General features: G+C 30.5%; 4 protein-coding genes across 5 annotated transcripts; 2 read left to right on the top strand and 2 right to left on the bottom strand.

Moving 5' to 3' along the window:
• Window positions 1-62: 62 nt before the first annotated feature.
• On the top strand, window positions 63-4765 carry LOC119834617 (serine protease inhibitor 28Dc-like). The gene is made up of 6 exons (XM_038359029.1): window positions 63-201; window positions 593-815; window positions 2175-2315; window positions 2506-2597; window positions 3084-3521; window positions 3958-4765. The coding sequence occupies exons 1-6, from the start codon at window positions 99-101 to the stop codon at window positions 4107-4109; spliced, it is 1149 nt and encodes a 382-aa protein (XP_038214957.1). The 5' UTR covers window positions 63-98; the 3' UTR covers window positions 4110-4765.
• Window positions 4207-5914, bottom strand: LOC119834624 (male-enhanced antigen 1-like). The gene is made up of 3 exons (XM_038359036.1): window positions 5406-5914; window positions 5013-5147; window positions 4207-4423 (listed from the first exon to the last, which is right to left on the bottom strand). The coding sequence occupies exons 1-3, from the start codon at window positions 5595-5597 to the stop codon at window positions 4295-4297; spliced, it is 456 nt and encodes a 151-aa protein (XP_038214964.1). The 5' UTR covers window positions 5598-5914; the 3' UTR covers window positions 4207-4294.
• A 378-nt stretch (window positions 5915-6292) lies between these two features.
• LOC119834622 (protein-L-isoaspartate(D-aspartate) O-methyltransferase-like) lies at window positions 6293-8808 on the top strand. The gene is made up of 6 exons (XM_038359034.1): window positions 6293-6490; window positions 6747-6883; window positions 7041-7266; window positions 7487-7572; window positions 7846-7923; window positions 8069-8808. Exons 1-6 carry the CDS (start codon window positions 6310-6312, stop codon window positions 8162-8164), a joined length of 804 nt encoding a protein of 267 aa, XP_038214962.1. The 5' UTR covers window positions 6293-6309; the 3' UTR covers window positions 8165-8808.
• Window positions 8340-16135, bottom strand: LOC119834610 (DNA repair endonuclease XPF-like). 2 transcript variants are annotated; one of them, XM_038359017.1, is made up of 15 exons: window positions 15672-16135; window positions 15394-15546; window positions 14918-15098; window positions 14307-14419; window positions 13799-13964; window positions 13483-13619; window positions 12945-13099; window positions 12413-12861; window positions 11900-12211; window positions 11672-11768; window positions 11438-11556; window positions 10395-10568; window positions 9844-9984; window positions 9136-9330; window positions 8340-9025 (listed from the first exon to the last, which is right to left on the bottom strand). In XM_038359017.1, the coding sequence occupies exons 1-15, from the start codon at window positions 15794-15796 to the stop codon at window positions 8873-8875; spliced, it is 2670 nt and encodes an 889-aa protein (XP_038214945.1). In that variant the 5' UTR covers window positions 15797-16135; the 3' UTR covers window positions 8340-8872. The 2 variants fall into 2 exon arrangements, with proteins under 2 accessions (XP_038214945.1, XP_038214946.1); XM_038359018.1 differs by lacking the exons at window positions 14918-15098; window positions 15672-16135 and having other exon boundaries at window positions 15394-15528.
• Window positions 16136-16163: the final 28 nt, after the last annotated feature.

The following is a 16163-nucleotide window of genomic DNA, read 5'->3' as shown; positions in this document are numbered from 1 at the left end:
TATATATAAAATAAATAATTTTCATTTCATTTCTATCAACTTAGGTTTTGCATGAATTAAGATGAGATTTAAAAAGTAATAAGTAAAATTTTAATTTTATGCATTTTTTTGTTTTTTTTCTAGGTTTGCTGGCTATGACATTATTGGGTAGTGTTGGAGAATCATACGAAGAACTTGCTCAAGCACTTCAATTTTCTAAAGGTAAATAGGCAGGGATTGTCGTATTGTTATTTTGAATGCATAGAAACATACATGTCAATCTTGATCAAATCTAAATAGAAGTGTTATTGTCTTCATGCGCTCTACCAACGCATTTAATAAATTAATTCCCGATGGCTTAGAATACCACAAAATTGATATTTGAATGCCAGCACCATAATAAGGAAAACCTCGATATGTCCTGATCTAAATTACCTTGAAGCCCACATAATATATTTTAAGTTAATGAAAACATTATCAGTGCTTCCTTCCCTAAATTAATTAACTTATTAAGCGCAAAAACAATAATATTTACTTGAAGAACAATCTGTATATATTCATGTAAAATCACATAAATAACTAATAATATAATATTATATACCTACCTTTTCAGACATAAAACTGAACCGCAATACTCACGAGCAATTCGGTGAATTATTACGAGCGTTAAACTCAGACAATGTCTCTAGTAAAACTTTATACGCAGATGTTATTTTTGCTGACAAGAGTTCTAAATTGCGGCTCGAGTACAGAGATTACTTAAAGAGGGTGTACGACGGTGACGCATTGGGACTCGATTTTAAGGATCAACTAACAGCAAAAGATGCCATTAATGAGTAAGCACGACAGAATCATAAGAAATTTAAATTTGACACGGTCTTTAATTATTTTTCAATGTAAATTTCCATGACATTTAGATTTTAAACAATCAGTGTAGGCGATATGGATTTATAAGCTGTTTGTTTATTTATATTTTGTTCGTCCTGACGACCTTGAAACTTACATACCGACCGAAAAGCGCGTATTATACTATATTATATTTAGTTTCTAAATTTAGAAGCAAATTTATAAATTAGAGGCTTCTTGTCAGACTGTCCTAAATTTTTATTATTCCAAACCTTTCTGACAGAATATTTCTGGAAAATATTGGGCTATTTATATATTAGTCAGGTATAAGATGTATTTAAATAACTCAAGTTTTAAGTCACATAATACAATTACACCTTCCTCAATATATTTCTATTTAGACTTCTAAATCAGAAACTATCATGACTTCTTCTTCAAATTTAGGATACTAACTTTGAATGCGATAACGCTTTCCTAAATTCAATGTCGACTAAATTTTGGATAATGTAAAAAGCACAAAAGATTGTAAAATCCGTTAAGATTATAATGCAACTCGCGAGATTATAAGCTATCGACAAATTGCGATCCATTTATTAAGTATCGATGACAATACAATAATTTCAAGAGTTTATCTTATTATCGCGTGTTTTTACATTTTTTTATAAACTGTATTGATCGTTATTTCCATGAATCCGCGCAAACATCATTAATATATACTTGCAATACGTATGTTTGCACGCAATGAGTGACCCGGGTCACATTAATAGAGCAATAACAGAACGTTTTCTAAGAAACAAAACATTTGTTAAATAATTAAAATCCGGAAGGTTATCAGTTATTGATGTTTATGACAAAACAGCATTTTTTTTTAAATTATGTCTTTATTTTAGTATATACTCAGTAGTAGCCAGGAGGCGAAACCGCGAAAATAACGAAGGGTTTTTAAGGATATTTCACATATCAGACACTTCTTAGCAAGTTTATTACTGGATGTAGGTATATATGGATACCTTTTATCACGGGTTATGTGCTGGTCCTATATTCAAAATCCTCAACTCTAAACTCTTTCTACACATTAGATTTTTTAAGGAAATTAATTATCAATTACGCTAAAATTCCACCCATACCTATGAATCGATTGCGATAATTTTATTCTACTTCAATTTTCTTACTTCAGCAAAATTTTTACTTTCGTTTTAGTACACCTGAGCTTTTGACAAAAGCTCATTTGTAAATACGTACTTATACCTTTTCCTAACGATATGAAATTGTACGAATCCCGAGTTACTCGACAACTGGGATACCGTATACTTCATTATTAGTTGTCTATATAAAAATTTTGTTTTCAGGTGGGTGAAAGACAACACACAGGGGAAAATATCGGATTTTCTAAAAGATAGCCTACCGGCTGCTACCAAAGTAGTCTTATTAAGTGCATTATACTTCAGCGGCCAATGGAAACATCCATTTTTAGTAGAATATACGCAGAAGTAAGTAAACATGTACCTGGAACATTAGCCAAATAACCACTGTTTGTATACAAAAATTGTTGTATATTACGACACTAAGACTTAAAAATATACAATAGGATAATATCATGTTGTATATTTTTTTTAATAGACAGTTGTAGTTGATTGTCTATTAGTATTGTCATTATAATGTTTTTTTTTTGTTTTTTAGGTTACCATTTAATGCTCCAGTAGAAAATACTGTCATGGTAGATCAAATGCTGAATATAGGCAGTTTTCCATACTTGTCTTCTTACTCTGATGGTATGTACGTCGATATTTTATGCTTCCAAAAACAATATCACATTTTTGGCCCTTATTCTTATGATGAACGCATACAACATATCCTCTTCAAGTAGGTGGCTTTAAGGCTGACTTTCCATAAAAATTCAAAAGTACATTATTTAAGTACAGTGTAATTACATTACTTTCAGATTATTGTTTAGTAACTATCGTTCTTAAACTAATTACTAGGCTATAGCAGAGCAGACTTACCTATAAAAGGAATAGCATATCTGTATATATATAAATGAATCGCCAAATGTAAGCGTTGCTAAGCTCGAGAACGGTTCGACCAATTGGGCAAAAATATTTTTCATCGTTTTTGTTAAGGCACAAGGAAGGTTTTAATGGAGAACTGTATGGTGTAATATAACAGTTCAACATTAAAACCCTGGATTTATAAAAAAAATCCTATTACAAATAATTCTTTAATATAATATCGTAATAATGATTATGATAACTTTTCAGATCTTCATATGATTGCTCTACCATATAATGATAGTATGACTACCATGTATGCGATAAAACCTCGCCGTCCACGAAAACTGACTTTACCAGATCTTTTGGATAAATTAGATTATTATAAAATCGATGACTTAATTAACAGATTATCAGAAAGAAAATGTGTGATTAGGTTTCCTAAAATGGACCTTCAAAAGACTGAAAAATTGGAAAGCTCTCTAAAAGCTCTTGGGATTAAATCTATATTCACACCAGGGCTTGCGAATTTTGCCTTGATGATAGATACGAATAAAGTTGAAAATAAAACCGAAGCAGAATTATTGAGCAGAATAAATACTGATGATGAAGAAACATCCAGGTCTTTTAAAGAGATAGTGAATAGTCTTCCTAATCCAGGAGTATATATTAATACAATACTACATGATGTAAAAATAAAAATTGATGGTAAGATAATTTGTTCAGAACTGATACTTATCATACTAGCGAATGCATAGTTTTGCCTTAAACTTAAACTTAATAATTGCTATAATTAACAACTATCTATGTCCTTTTACGGGTCTTTCGCTGATCTTTGACTAAATGTCAGCAAAATGGTTTGAGTTATTTTGGCGTGAAAGTGTAACTTATATGAGGGTTCAGGCAACAATCCACCGCGATAGCCAAGTACGGGTTGGCAGATGTCACATGTCGACGAATTTGATCCTTATACATAATAGTTTCCCCACGATGTTTTCCTTCACCGTTTTGAGCAGTTGTAATGTTATCCACATACAAAAATAATCTATTTATTTCCTGCACACTCCCTTGGTCTCGACGCACTGACTTATCTATTTTAAGTACATTACAATATAAGTATGAAATTTTTCAATTTATATTTCAGAATATGGCACTGAAGCAGTCGCCGCGTCAGGTGGTATTTTAGCCCGCACTGCCGAACAATTTTATGCAGATTCACCATTTTTCATATTTATACGAAATGAAAGAACAAAATTAGTGACTTTTAGTGCTGTTATTTTTGATCCAACAACATGACCAGCCTAGCTGAATGGAAGGCTATTAAAATAATTTCTATCTAATAAGATACTGCCTCATGTCTGAGAAATAAGAATAAGGAGTAAAAAGAAATGAGTTTGTTTAAGCACCTTATATTTATGAGAATAAACAGCAATATTAATTAAACATTAGCTATAGCTTGAAACCTAACCTATAGAAATAATTTATCTGTTGCCTCTTAATTTTTCAATTCTATCATTCAAAGTTTGCTTCCACTGTTCTTCTGATATACTCTGTGCCCATTCTGGAATTGATGTTTGTGGTAAAGCAAAATTAGCCATCGCCAACATAACCTGCAATTTGTGTAAGTAATTGTTCCAACTTAATAATCAATACTGAAACCATTAACATTTTTCAACCTTTAAATAAAATAAATTTAAAGCTCCTAAGCATGAGGTTGAGAAACTATAGCTACTATAGCAGAAAAAATATTTAACGTAAATATAATTTATATTTATGTAAAATATTGTTTCTGATAATTTTAATGAAAACTTTAAAACATTAGTATAAAATAGAAAAAATTTTCAGTCAATTAGACAAACTTAAAGAAGAGATACCTAGAAGAACTACATACTTTGTTGCCTTTTCCATTCATGATTGTTATATTTTGTTACAAATAAATAATGCTCCTTTTATTTTGTTATTTATTTGTAAATCCTGTCCAAACTCATTAAAAAAGATTAAGCATTTTTTAAATGCACTACATAAAATTGACTGTTGCAAAGAATATTGTAATGTTTTCAAAGCTTTAAATTATTGAATACATAAAATTTAGCAATAATTGTACTTGCCTAATTGAACTTCACAATTTTTTTTGTAGATATTCATCTTGTTATTGAGGCATTTAAAAATTTCTAGTAAATCAGTAGTAAAGAAATGTACCTGCTGGGCTCTCTCATTATCCATCTGAATAGGATCTGTAGATCTTGGTGAACTCCATACCTCCCTCGTTAATATATTTTCCATTGGTTCTATCTGTGGTACATCAGCTGCAGGTGATTGTGAGGTTTCTATATCCTGTGAATTATTGAAGACTTTAAGAAGAAGTCCCCTAGAGGGGTATAGGGCAAATATATGATATACATCTGTTTTACTGGTCGATTTTCTTTATAGACAAGTAGATGCTTCTGTGTTCTGCCAGAGTCCCCAAGGGGAATGAAATCCAGGACCCCTTGGTTCTACGATCTCAAATCTTCTTTGATGTATTTTGTGTGTATTGTATGTTAAATCAAACTCCAAGAATATTAATGAACAATTAAGAAGCTATAAACTTACACTATCGGCATCATCACTGTCATGGTCGTTTAGTACAGCCTCTGGCCCTTGAGGTAAAGGTTCGTAGCCAAAGTGATCATTTTGTTCATCATCACTATCATCATGATTGCCATTCGTAATTAAGTCATGCCGAGGTGGCGGTGTTAAGTTTTGTGGTGAATTATCAGGAGGTTCAGGCCCTTGACAAACCATTATAAGTCTTTGCAAATACAACAAGACTCGATAAACTGCGTTTTAGTGTTTGTACAATGCACCTAGTATTTTAATAGTGATTTTGGAATAAATGAATAAAAATTATTATATTTTTGGTTTTATATATAGCATTGTAAAAAAATATGATACTTTAAACGAACTACGTAAATATTGTATGTTGTACGGAGAAAGAAATGTGGTACCCACTCAATATCACACATTAAGATCTAGTTACTACGTATTCAATATGTATATTGTAATTGTACTAGTTTAGTAGTTTTTTTTAGTACTTAATCGTAAAGCGCAAATATTAACTCGTCAACCAAAGAGTAATATAATAATATGTCGTCAGCTGTCAGTCAAAATACAGACTTTATAATAACTTTGGTTTAGCTACATAAATTAAAGTATCCATTCATCGTACGGATTGTTACGATTTACTTACTAGATTAGGTATCTAGGAATTTAGTTGACCTACCCATTCAATTTGTTTTGATCACTACTACCAGGTAATCAAAGTTTGCTAGCTAGGATTTTTAAAATTATATTTCAATGTTGTTTCAAATATCAGTTAACAACTGTATAATTTTTATACAAACGAGTCACATATTTTTGTTATCCATCTACATTTGATTAACTAGATCGTTATCTGTGGCTTATACAAATGTCATGTGTCAAGTGTCAATTTGATGGCGATTTCAATTTCATTTTGATGGTGAAAAAAGGAAAAAAATCTACTGTTACATTTTCATTTTATAAACATTTCATAAAATCCATCAAAATAACGCCGCCAAGAATTTTTGGTTTCCTTTTGCTACTAAGTTGTGCCTACGCAATTATGGCTTGGAGAAGCCATGGAGTTAATAATGCAGATATGATACGTAATCTCAGAGGTAAACAATTTCGAACTAGCTACATCCAAAACTGTGAACTTTGTCGAGTTTTAAGTGTATGTATGTATACGAATTAAAGTTCGTTTTCAAGAGAGATTAATGCAGTACTTTTTTATGAAATTTATATGTGAAATTTAAATTTTTATTACTAAGGAAAGAAACGTAGCTCCATGTCTATCTGTTGCAATTAAATTTATCTGTACAATACACATTAAAATATCGAATTTTTTTAATGAGTGTCTAATCTTTTTTATAGCAAATGGAATTATTAAATCGGATGCTGTAGCAAATGCTATGCAGGGTGTCGACAGAAAGAATTATTGTCCTTATGCACCTTACCATGATTCTCCACAGGCCATTGGATATTCTGCTACAATAAGTGCACCTCATATGGTAAATATATGGTTCATTACTTATTTATATTCCATTATTTATTCATATTTACTCACTTGTGTGGAAATTGTTCATAATAACTTAACTAATTACTTGTATTTACACTCAAACTTTTAAATAAGTGATCAACTTTTTTTTACATTTTATACCTTCTCAGCATGCTCATGCTTTGGAAAGGTTGAAAAATCAATTGATACCTGGTGAGAAAGCTTTAGATGTTGGATCTGGATCTGGTTACTTGACATCCTGTATGGCTATCATGGTTGGTGAGCAAGGCAAGGTGGTTGGCATAGATCACATACCGGAGCTTGTTGCATTGGCAACTAAAAACATAAATCATGACAACCCAGATTTGCTGAAATCAGAAAGAATTAAACTTATTAGTAAGTAAAGAAATGATTTGGTTGATATGAGTTTTTATTGCTTTCATTACAGAGATCTTACAAATTTTGTTAGCCATTTGAAATAAGAATATTGAATTAAACTGAAAGCACCATAAAATCTATACACTTTTATAAAAAAAAAACACAAAAAAGTTTGTTTCATTAATTAGCTACCCGAAACATTAAAATCCTGTTAAATATTGAGAATTATATCTTCTAGCTGGTGATGGTCGTTTAGGATATCCACCCGAAGCACCTTACAATGCTATTCATGTTGGAGCAGCTGCACCTACCTTACCACAAGCTGTATGTATATTTATAACATATAGTTATGGGGTCATAACTTAATTTATAAAATTATTGAAAAAAAAAGAAATACAACAATTTTTGTTCAAAAAACCACTTTACATATTACCTTGTGAAAAATTCATCCAAATAATCTAAGTTGTTATTAATATTTGCATGTCTAAAGGCATAGGTTTCATTGCACACGGGCGCTACACGAGCTAGAGCGGCTGCTGGTAATTAATGATTTTAATATGTAATATGTAAAACAATATAATAGTTTATATTTTACAGTTAGTTGAGCAGTTGAAACCAGGAGGGAGGCTCATTGTACCTGTTGGACCTGAAGGAGGAGAGCAACATTTAACACAAGTATGTAATATTCTTATTTTGGCAATGGCAAATTAAAACATATCATTTTTCAATACACAATCTGTTATTGTAATAGAAATATTAAGTATGAAGGTGGTGTTTATAACTCTGTTTTATGAAAATAATACATACTTTTCTTTTCCAGGTGGATAAAGCAATGGACGGTACAACAACAGTAAAGAAATTAATGAGCGTAATTTACGTACCGCTTACTGATAAGAATCACCAATATCGTGAGTGACCCGGCATAATCTTAATATTTATCATTGTTTCTTTCTTCATAGCAACCACACTAATACATCGCCTTGTCCAAAACATGTGATTATAAACAATAATTAATGACTACTCTAGTTAAGGCAACTAGCTATATTTATTATTTATTGTATTTGCTTGTAATCCTTATATTTCCTTATGTATGTATGTATGTATCATAAGTGATAGCATCTAAGACATATCTAAATAAATAAGTTCTATTTGTATTTTATGCTTCCCTTTGTAAAAGTAGATTTGATAAATATTTCATTGGTATCGAGTAGCTTAAATGGAAGAATTTGTCTAGGCTCATCAAATTTAAAATCAGGGCTGGAAAGCTGTACTACTATATAACGTATTGTACTTTTAGCTATATATTGTAGTATGTAATTTGCTCATGTGATAGATATTTACACTATTTTAAACTATGGCAAATAATGAATAATTTTTCAGATTAGTCCTTTTAAATATGTGATGAATTTAATTGCCTCTAAGATATTGGTGGTGTGTTGGAACGTAGTATGTACCTTACCATAAGTCCTATAATTTATTATAAATTAATAAAATAATTGTTTTAGGTTCTTGGCGTTAACGCTTTTATCCTATGACATGAAATAAAATGCAATGAAAATACTATGATTTTAATTTTTGACATTGTTATCTTTTTACACAATTATACAAACTTTATTTTTAACAGCTACTTTTTATTTTTAAATAACTTTCCTCCAAAATTCCTTTTTCCGAATGGCTTTTCTTCTTTCTTTGAATCTGATGGTTTCGTTTTTATGTGCAATATTGAGTATAAAGTTTCAGCTTCTCTTTTATTTTCCAAAATTTCTGCAAGTTGATTCTTAAAAGCACAAAATATAGTATATAAGTTCTCATAAAAAAATGTTTGTTTCTCTTTTTTCTTCTTAATTAATGTTTGTCCTCTCAAAAATTTAATTTATAATTACATACCTCAGATAAATTAATTAAATGATCTAATGATACACCTCTGTTCATTAATCTTGTGATGTTTTTGGAGGTGACACCGGGAAGTTTTTGTACAAAATCATGCACTAGAATATTGTATCTCTCATAACACACATCATCAGCTGTATTCTCCCCACTAAGGGCTAAAGCTTCTGCTACGTTTGGATTTTTTCTTCCTTGCTATAATAAAAAGTCTTCAAAATCATTCAAGTTATAAAAATGCAGTACTAAACAAAATAAAATAACATATTTCGTAATTTTATTTATTTTAAGAGCGGATTTTTCGGACGTAATCAAAGGGCACGAATAGTAAGCCATAAAGTATGTAGGGCCATATTTGCTGTAAGTGTCTCTTTAAATTAACAAAAATGTTCAAATAACCTGACATTTTTGATCATTTCGTTTAAGAATAACATTTCAATTGCTAACACAAAATTCTCCATTTTTCCTCGCGTTGGCGTTCGTCTCTTTCGCAACAGAACTCCAAACTCTTGCAATAAGCTCACTTTGAACTTTATTGCCACGAGATAAGGTGTTAATTTGAATTAAAGTACGTATATACAAAGTCATTCGCGCATTTTTTGACAACCATTTAAAAAGCGATTGTGAGTCTAGTTCTTTCCTATACGTCAATTTATTATATTAAAATATATGATAAGGAGACAAAAGCGCATTATAGTAAGTCATAATTACCTTTAGCTCATAAAATAGTTCAACAGTTGCATATGGACTTGGAGACCAAACAAGCTTGAGTCTGGGAAAATGTATTGTTAAAAGCTGCAATTTCTGTTGTATATCAACTCTAGATATATCAGTGGAAACAACAAAATTTCCCTGCAATATTATAAATAAAAATTAAAAAATATTCCTTTTATAAGATTGATGGTGATGATGATGATTGATTGTTGATTGATATTTTACTCGTGCTGTACATGATGGTATATATCCTATTATAGTTGTTCTCCATAAATTTTTATTAATAAAAATTTAATACTGAAAGAATTTTTCATATCAGACCAGTAGTTCCAGTTATTAGCGCATTCAAATAGACCAATTTTAGTATGAAAAATTTGGAGCAGTTTAGAATAAAAAATGGCTTAAACTTTAATTATTAGTAACCTTGGATTTAAATTATTTTATGTATTGAACATTGTCACCAGATATAATAGATGTATTGTTTATATAGTTGAAAAACAAGTATATTTAAATCATTTAAATTGATATAATAATTGATTTCTAACAACCTGCAAATTGAAAGGCTTGTTTTGATCAAATTCGATGAGTAATATGGGCCTGCTATAATTTCGACACATTTGTGTGCATTGCGTGTACAGCCTACCAGAGTTGAGGGAACCGATCAAATCCGATATTGATTTCCGTTCGACGCAAATGTCGGGTGTAAGAATATAGTCGCCAATCTACAAATGGAGAATCAATTTAGTAATATGTAAAATAGGTTAAGAGCAGAATTACAACATAAGGCACTGTCGTTGTATTAAATATAAAAATATATAGAACTATCAAATAAATTCATTGAATATTATATACTAGCTTTTTTGCGATAATTGACAAAGGAGCTGGATTAGCATCGCTGATAATTATAAAATATTTGCAGAAGATGCCTGTGCAGATGGATTTCCATCGAGGCTTGATAAGGAATAAGGAAAGAATTGATGGAGGGAATTAACAAAAGGATTGGGAAGGGTAAGGCATAGGATACGGGCCTGCGGCACCCCCCACTCACCGAACGAAACACAGTAGCATGCTACTATATCACGCCGATCTTCTGTAGGCTTGTACCATTCTCGGTGTGAGCTGGTCCAATTCGTGCCAAAGCGTGCTTGTTGCCCACAATAATAGCAACAAATAGCTGTTTGCCTGCGGCTTCGCCCGCGTTTTAAAGAAAAAATCAAGACAGTTTCGGTGTTTTCCCCACATAGTTCCCGTTCTGGTGCGATTATCGGGATAAAAACTATTCTATATCCTGTCTCGGGTCTACAACTGTACCAAATTTGATCTAAATCACATTGATAATATCAGTAGATTCATTAAAATTGATATTAAGGCCCATGTGATATTTGGATAAGGTTTGTGGTAAGGTTTCATTACTGTAAAAGATATAAACTAATTCAAGATGCATCAATTATTGTTATATATCACGCTTTAGTTCATTTTATCAGTCCTAGATTCCTTTGTATATTCACTGATGTAATTCCTATCTGTAGTTGCAGAAACTATGTTTAAAATAACCTAAGGGCTAAAGACATACTTTAGTAGAGCTACTTACAACAATAGTGACAGGCTCTATATTTATCCCTTTTCGGTGTAGTAACGCAGGCAAATCCGACCGAAACTCACGCATATCAACTATTATTACTGGCTTTTCTTTTTGTTGATTTTGCCCGCCTACAAAATATAAATATTTGGTAAAGATAAAAATCCTAATGAACATTTGATATCTTCATATAAGTAGAAAAGTTTATTATAATTTAATCATAAAGGAGAATAGAATTTAAAATACCTGCTTTTCTAGTATCGCTAGGAGTAGGTTCTTCTTCCACATGAAGATTAAAATATTCATCAGTCTTACCATCTTGATATGATGGTACCACCATTACCTAAAAAAGTCAAAACTTCAACATCATGGAACAATTTCATATCATATTGTTAAAAAATAAATGAATTTGCTTTTAAGTTTTACTTCCACACTACTTACAGCAATTTTATTTCATAATAAACAACTACTCACACTTTTAGTTTGAATCAATAGCTCAAATGCTTGTTTTTCTCTCCTCAAAGATGTGAGATATGCTTGTTCCTCAACTGTTTTATCATGTATTAGAAAATAAACTTTCGAGATAGGTTCCTGTGGTGCCTTTCTACACTCAAACAGTTCTATTTGTCTTACAGCCGCTATGTCACTGTGGTACAAAATAATATATTCAGGACGAAATGATTCTAATGTTTCTTCTAGAGAGAAGTGGTTGCCATTCTGTTTAAATGTTTGTATACATACAATTGGCTTTTCCTTTTCGATCTCTGTGAGGTTTATATTTTCCATCTATAAGAATATATTCATTATTAAAACCATTAATAATAATAATTCTCTATTTGCATAATGTGTGTACAAAAGTTAAAAAAATTACAATACAATCAACACATTAGCCACATAGGACATGCAAATTTAATTAGCTCCACATCATTACATAATAATATTACAGTAGTTAATAATAAGTAAAATAAATAATAAAATATAAAGCACCTGAGAAATTGGTTCAAACATGCTTGCTTCTAATAGTTTTTCCTTTTCAATATTCTCTGTGGCAATTTGAGACAAAGTAAGTAGGTAATTAGACTGATTGAACTCGTCTGCATTATCCTGATCATTCATTTTGCCTGTCTCACTTGTTTGTGTTGATGTTTGTAGGCCGGTTTTGTCAATTTGCAATGCTAAATCGTTTTTAAAATTTTTAAATTTCGCAGATACTGAATTAATTGTCAAATCCCTTCGAAACGCGTTGTATAAGAGATATCTGAACGCGCCCATAGTGAGAAAATTATTTATTTGACAACAGGTTTTATTATCTAAGCAAAGTATTAAAACTTTTGTGTTGTTAAGTGAACCATTCTTCTTTTTAACTTCATCTGGTATTTCATTTATAAGCAAATCACTTAAACATTGCCATTTTGGGGGAGGCTCTGGATCAAATTCTGAAATAAATATTTGCTTTTCCTGTAATTAATGTAGCAGTAATTGTATTAATTGTATTGGTTTTTCCTAATAATTTTACTACCGTTTTTATTATTGTACACCCTTCCCTTGGCGAGTCGAAATAAATGTTCTGCAGAATCCAAAAGAATCCATCCAGAATTAACTTGAGCATATTCTGCAGTCCTGTATTTGCTTACTAGTGCGTAAAATGATACTGCATCATCGTGAATTAGATTTCTATAAATTGAGAATGACACGTTTATATGTTTAAATTTAATACACACATAAGATCAAGATCAAATTGAGATTACATAATTATTTTTGTGTTCAGATGAAATGTGTACAATTAGTATTTTCTTGTGTTTGGTTTCACGCGAGTATTATACGTTATGTTATATTATACGTTTCGAACGAAACGTCGGGTTAATAATATAATGAATAAATCGCGTTTAAAATCCGTTGAAAAGTTTTTAATTTCTAAATGTGTACAATTAATATTGATTGTCTTACTAGAATGTTGATATTTAAATTTGTAGAAACTTCGGAACCGAACTGAAGGCAAATTGTACAGACGGAAATTTTTTTAAGAGAAATACAAAAAACAAAAATATAATACTCACATAATCATAGTTCGCAAAACTTTTAGATCTTGAATATATTCCTTAGTTCTTGTGCTAAGCTGGTGCCAAACACAATCCAATTGGGATTGAAGAATTTTATGAAACTTTTTTGTTAAACAGTTTTCTGTTGTAATTTCCTGAATGAAGTAAATTGATAAGAAAAAGAATGGATCTACATATAATAAACCAAAAATTTCCAAATTTTCAAGTAAATTAGTATACTGAAGATAATAATATTACACAAATAAATAAATAATACACAAGTACAAAACCCCTATAACTCTTTCTCTTTGTAAATTTTAACAAGCCTCAATACCTGCATGTCAATAGTTCTATTTATGCTTTTCAGTTGTTTGACAGTGTAGTTCATGATATCCAGAAGGCAAGATTGTATGTTGCCCATATGAGATGTCAGAGGAATGTGGAGCTCTTCCACTTGAGCTTGTCTGCATTTTAAACTCTTAATTGTGGTGCCATGGAACCTTAAAGTATTTGCTGTTATTAGTAGTATCAAAACTCACTCCTATTTTAACTTCTAAAGGTTTATCTTGGATTGTATAAGAAAATAATTCTTAGGAAAATGAAAAATTGCTTTCATATAGTGTAGGTGAGTACTAAGAAAGGACTAATTTAATGGGGAGTTAATAAGTATAAATTCCAGCTATATGTGTTTGGGTTAGCTAATAATTTAATATGTTGCATATTTAAGTTAAAAAACAGTTCGGTATAGCTTTTAAGTAGAAAATGTTGATAAAATAATATGCTTCATATTGGCCAAGATTTAAATTAGTGTTTTTACATATTACTATTTTAGATACACATACCTCGGCCATAAATATAGTTCTGTAACAAACAGAGCTCTCATCACTTTCTCAACTTGATGGAAACCAAATGTAAATGATATAGGAGAGTTTGAGAATGCTTTTATAAAACCAGTCTGAAAGAAATAATATACAGTGTAAACTCTTTAGTATTGTTTCTTTTTTTCTTTTTTTTTTACAAAAAAATCTCAATAACATAATAATTTGTTAATTTGGTAGGTTCACTGTGCAATAATAAACATTCATGCACTCTTATATTATTGTCTCTTCCCTCCACATTACTTAAACTCAGTGTAACAAAAAAAAGGCTTAGTTCTTTGCAATATTTACAAAGATCTAATACTGAATATCCTACCCTACTAATATTATAAATGCGAAAGTTTGTAAGGATGTGTGTGTGTTTGTTACTCTTTCATGCAAAAATACTGAACCAATTGCAATAAAATTTGGTACGTAGACAGATGGACAACTGGAATAACATATAGGCTACTTTTTATCCTGATATTCCTATGGGATACGGACTTATGCAGGTGAAACCGAAGGGCGCAGCTAGTGTTTTCTAAATATGAGTGTCATTTTCTCACTACATCGAAATTAAAAGTGTTTTTTTATACCTTATTCTTTTGTCTATACAGTCTCAAAACAAATGCTTCTTGACAAGACTCTAGTACAGTGTGTGCCCTTAATACTATTATTCCAGAAATCTTATCAACTGGTATTCGTTTCTTTAATAAGTCAACAACTAATATTCTTGTACCTGCAAAGTATATACCCCCTTCTAGATATGTTTTCTCTCTGTAACATAATTTTAGCAATCCATTATTTTTGTTTTCTGTTTCTGGTCATTATTATCTTTACGGACTGAGCTCAATATTAAATTTATGAGATGTTATGATTACTTTTATGCCAAATGAATTTATTATAATGTAAAATTAAAACTATACGAATTTGTAGAAATTAATTCTACAATTCTCATTGTTTTAATTTTTATAAACATGATTTTTTTATTGTGAGATACATACCTATAAAAATCAATAATACAAGAATTGATATGGTCATGAGAAATAATAATTAATATACAAAAACAAACCTTTCTGATCCTTTGATTGGCAGAGAAAACAAATTTAATTTTTTATTAAAATATGTTTCTTCATGTTCATTACTATTTAATACCAAGACTAAATTTGCAGGATTTTTGTACACCCATAAAATATTTGAAATTATATTATTATAATTCAAACCTCTGCAAAATAAGGTATATAATTACACCAATGATCATTAATTCTTAAAAAAATAAAGTATAAAACATTAACGTTAATAGAGAGCAGTTACTGATACACTTAGTATATACTTATAGTACCGACATACTTAGCAAGAATAAGTAAGGCGTCCTTTTCAAACACATCCATAAAAATTTGTTTTTCGAACAATAACAATGGATATTTCGTTTCAACGTTTTTTGTTAGCTCATTTGTTTCATCTAACTCTTCCATATTTTGTGATCTGTTATTACTAGGAACTGTCCTGTATTGTTTTGCTTGATTCTTGATAATAAAAATAAAGAATGAGATGTTATTCAATTCAATTTAATATATCAATAACTTGCTGGCCTGTTTGAAACATTTTTGTTTTATTTCTCCTTAAGAACCTTCCCTATACTTAAACAAAGCCATTAAAAAATAGCCGAATTGGTTGAGCCGTTCTCTAGTTTTACGCTAGCAATACATTTAGCGATTCGTTTTTATTTATATCAAAAATAAATTGTAAGAAAACAGTTTCAAGGCAGCATAAGCCATAATACATCAGTGTTGACAAATGACAAGTATGAATAGGTCAGTCGGATTCGGATAGCTGTCCGAC

This window comes from Zerene cesonia, chromosome 19 (assembly GCF_012273895.1).
Source record: "Zerene cesonia ecotype Mississippi chromosome 19, Zerene_cesonia_1.1, whole genome shotgun sequence".
NCBI lineage: Eukaryota > Metazoa > Arthropoda > Insecta > Lepidoptera > Pieridae > Zerene > Zerene cesonia.
Note: the sequence above shows the minus strand (reverse complement) of the source record. Positions and strands in the feature narration are given on the sequence as shown.